Source organism: Lolium perenne, chromosome 6 (assembly GCF_019359855.2).
Source record: "Lolium perenne isolate Kyuss_39 chromosome 6, Kyuss_2.0, whole genome shotgun sequence".
NCBI lineage: Eukaryota > Viridiplantae > Streptophyta > Magnoliopsida > Poales > Poaceae > Lolium > Lolium perenne.
Genome location: NC_067249.2, coordinates 220,402,039 through 220,405,302, shown reverse-complemented (window position 1 = coordinate 220,405,302; position 3,264 = coordinate 220,402,039). Strand labels below are relative to the sequence as shown.

The following is a 3,264-nucleotide window of genomic DNA, read 5'->3' as shown; positions in this document are numbered from 1 at the left end:
TTTTTTGTTCTAAAAATTCTGCGAATCAAACATGTCCTAATATTTGGTGCTACTATGCTAGATTGGAAACTCCGCACACATATGGATATGACTATTTCCTTGAAGGTTTGCCGGTCTGGTTTCTTAACATTTTGCATGCATACATATGCTGCAATGTTCACAGAATTTAGGCTCCATTTAAGTGCGGGGGCATTGTTTCCGTGCAGGCAAAAAGCTCCAAAATGGACAGCTCTCGTTGTCATCGGGATGGTCGTTCGTGTTATTTTTCATATCGCTCGCGGCCGCTCGACCTATTTGGAGCTAGCTGAGTGCACGCATACACCGATCCATCCATAAACGACTGGTTCCTCATCCGTACTGTCATCCGTGCACAGATCCTTCGTCCTCGACTGTACGACGTGTTAAGTGTTAACCCCTTGCAAGATTCTCTGTATAAATACTCAAATGTCCGATGCATATTCTTCAAACCTGGCCTCCGAAGCCTACACACAGACACATACAATCAATTGATTCTCTCTTGTTTTAGTTTGATCGATCTGGCCGGCAATGGCAATCGGTAAGATACCTCTAATTTGGTTGCTAGGTCTGGCTTTAGAGTTTGGCGTCGCGGCAGCTGCCCCTGCTCAAGCTTCCAGCAGCAGCAGCAGGGTTAGCCGTCACTACGATTTCTTCGTAAGTCTCCATATGTAGAGGTTTCGTGACATTTCCACTGATATGGTATATGGATATGGATGATAAAACACTATCCGTTGCACGCAGATAAGGGAGGCTAACTACACTAGGCTCTGCCGCGAGAAGACCATCCTCACCGTCAACGGCGAGTTCCCCGGCCCGACAATCTTCGCGCGGAACGGCGACGTCGTCTTCGTCAACGTCTACAACCAAGGCGACAAGAACATTACAATCCACTGGTACTTTTTCTCGTCCCAGCTCAACTGTCACTTGCTCCAGAAATGGCGTCAATGTTGTGGCTCGAGCATCACACATATTAGGCTCTGCTGTCTGCTGCACACATTTACACACGCCTGCTGGCCGGTGGTGCAGGCACGGCGTAGACCAGCCGCGAAACCCCTGGTCGGACGGGCCGGCGTACATAACGCAGTGCCCGATACAGCCCGGCAGCAAGTTCACCTACCGGATCATCCTCTCCGAGGAGGAAGGCACGCTGTGGTGGCACGCCCACAGCGACTTCGATCGCGCCACCGTGCACGGCGCCATCGTCATCCACCCCAGGCGCGGCGCCGCCTACCCATTCCGGAAGCCGGACAAGGAGATACCCGTCATCCTCGGTGCGTTGCTTGTGTTCTCCTGAATCCTGATCGACTTTACTCCAATGTACTACGTGTCAGTGTAATGTGTGAGCTTTTACCTACAGGGGAATGGTGGCACCGCGACGTAGGGCAGCTGCTCGGCGAGGCGCTCAGCACCGGCAGCGACTTCGTGCCCTCGGACGCCAACAGCATCAACGGCCAGCCCGGCGACCTGTTCCCGTGCTCCAGCGACAGCGCCTTCAGGCTCCCCGTCCAGCACGGCAAGATCTACATGCTCCGCATCATCAACGCCGCGCTCACTACCGAGTTCTTCTTCGCCATCGCCGGGCACCGCCTCACGGTGGTTGGCACCGACGCCGCCTACACCAAGCCGTTCACCGTCGACCACCTCTTCATCGCGCCGGGGCAGACCAAGACGGTGCTGCTCAAAGCCGACCGCGGAGTAGGCCACCGCTCGTCGAACGGCACCTACAGGTACTACATGGCGGCGAGGCCGCACGCGACCAACCCGATCGCGCGCTTCGACAACAGCACGGCTACTGCCGTCCTAGAGTACGTTGACGCGCCGCCGGCCGTCGCGACGCCGCCGGTAATGCCATTCCTACCAGCCATCAACGACAGCGCCGCGGCGGAGGAGTACTCGGCGCAGCTCAGGTCTCTCGCCAGCGACGAGCACCCGGTGGATGTGCCCCGGCACGTCGACCACCGAATGCTCATCACCATCGCCGTCAACGAGATCCCCTGCACGCCCGGCGAGCTGTGCAAGGGACCCCGCAACAACCGCGTCGCGGCGAGCCTCAACAACGTCAGCTTCGAGATGCCGAGCACCGCCATCCTCGGGGCCTACTACCACTCGGTGCTCGGCGGCGTGGCTAAGCCGGACTTCCCGAACAACCCGGCGGTGAGGTTCAACTACACGTCCGAGGACCTCCCCTTACGGTTCACGGCGCGCGACACGCGGGTGAAGGTGCTGGAGTACGGCACCGTGGTGGAGGTGGTGTTCCAGGACACGGCCATCCTCGGCACCGAGAGCCACCCCATGCACCTACACGGCTACAGTTTCTACGTGGTGGGGAGAGGTCTCGGCAACTTCAACAAGCACAAGGATCCGGCCACCTACAACCTGGTAGACCCGCCGTACCAGAACACCGTCTCCGTGCCCAAGGCTGGCTGGGCCGCGATTCGTTTCCGAGCGGCGAATCCTGGTGAGTACGTGAAAAGGCATTTCTTTCGGCCTTTTGGAGCTCTTCATGGGCCGAATTTGCAGTATCATAACGTCTTATTTATAATTTCGTGGGCCCGGTCTGTGAAGTTCTAATGTCTCATTTGTAACCTCTTTTTTTTTCTGGCTTCAGGTGTATGGTTCATGCATTGCCATTTCGAACGGCATATGGTGTGGGGGATGGAGACCGTGTTTATCGTGAAGAACGGCAAGGCGAGGGAAGCTAAGATGATGCCACCACCTCCAAACATGCCTAGGTGCTGATGGCGCTAGTTAGCCGCCGGTTCCACTGACCAAGAAACATAATTCTTTCCTCTTTTTTTTCAAAAAGAATCTTCTAGAGGGGCAAGACAAGTAAATCATGGGTTGAATATTAAATTGGTTCCTGTAGTATTAGGGAAATGTTTTGCTTGTATCAGCTTGCTGCGAACTTTGAGTTAATACTTTATCAAAAAATACTACATGAATATTGTTGGTTTATTTGATGAAATATATCATTTATCAACTTTATTCAAGTTAGTACCGTGCTATCAAAAATGTTTAATTAGAGAATACAAGCAATGCATAACTTTTTCTTTCCCTGGAGCGTTTGGATTATGAGCATGATATAGCGCCCAAACTCATGGTGGCACTACATTTGTATGTGTGTGTTACGATCAAACACTTGTGCTTGAGTTCCCTTTCTTAGAGGTAAGGGAAACTTTCATTTAGCACAGGTTATATCCAGTTGCAGATGTAGACGTCTAGAATCCTGGACAAACGCAGGTACAA

The 3,264-nt window shown here is 53.4% G+C and overlaps 1 protein-coding gene across 1 annotated transcript; it reads left to right on the top strand.

Moving 5' to 3' along the window:
* The first annotated feature begins 546 nt into the window (after positions 1-546).
* LOC127309322 (putative laccase-9) lies at positions 547-2,775 on the top strand. The gene is made up of 5 exons (XM_051340217.2): positions 547-672; positions 760-911; positions 1,045-1,289; positions 1,376-2,476; positions 2,627-2,775. The coding sequence occupies exons 1-5, from the start codon at positions 547-549 to the stop codon at positions 2,755-2,757; spliced, it is 1,755 nt and encodes a 584-aa protein (XP_051196177.1). The 3' UTR covers positions 2,758-2,775.
* The last annotated feature ends 489 nt before the right edge of the window (positions 2,776-3,264 follow it).

Coding starts and splice junctions, on each gene's coding strand:
- LOC127309322 (XM_051340217.2), top strand. CDS start 547: ATGGCAATCGGTAAGATACCTCTAATTTGGTTGCTAGGTCTGGCTTTA. Junction 673..759: donor GCCGTCACTACGATTTCTTC/GTAAGTCTCCAT, acceptor CGTTGCACGCAG/ATAAGGGAGGCTAACTACAC. Junction 2,477..2,626: donor TTTCCGAGCGGCGAATCCTG/GTGAGTACGTGA, acceptor TTCTGGCTTCAG/GTGTATGGTTCATGCATTGC.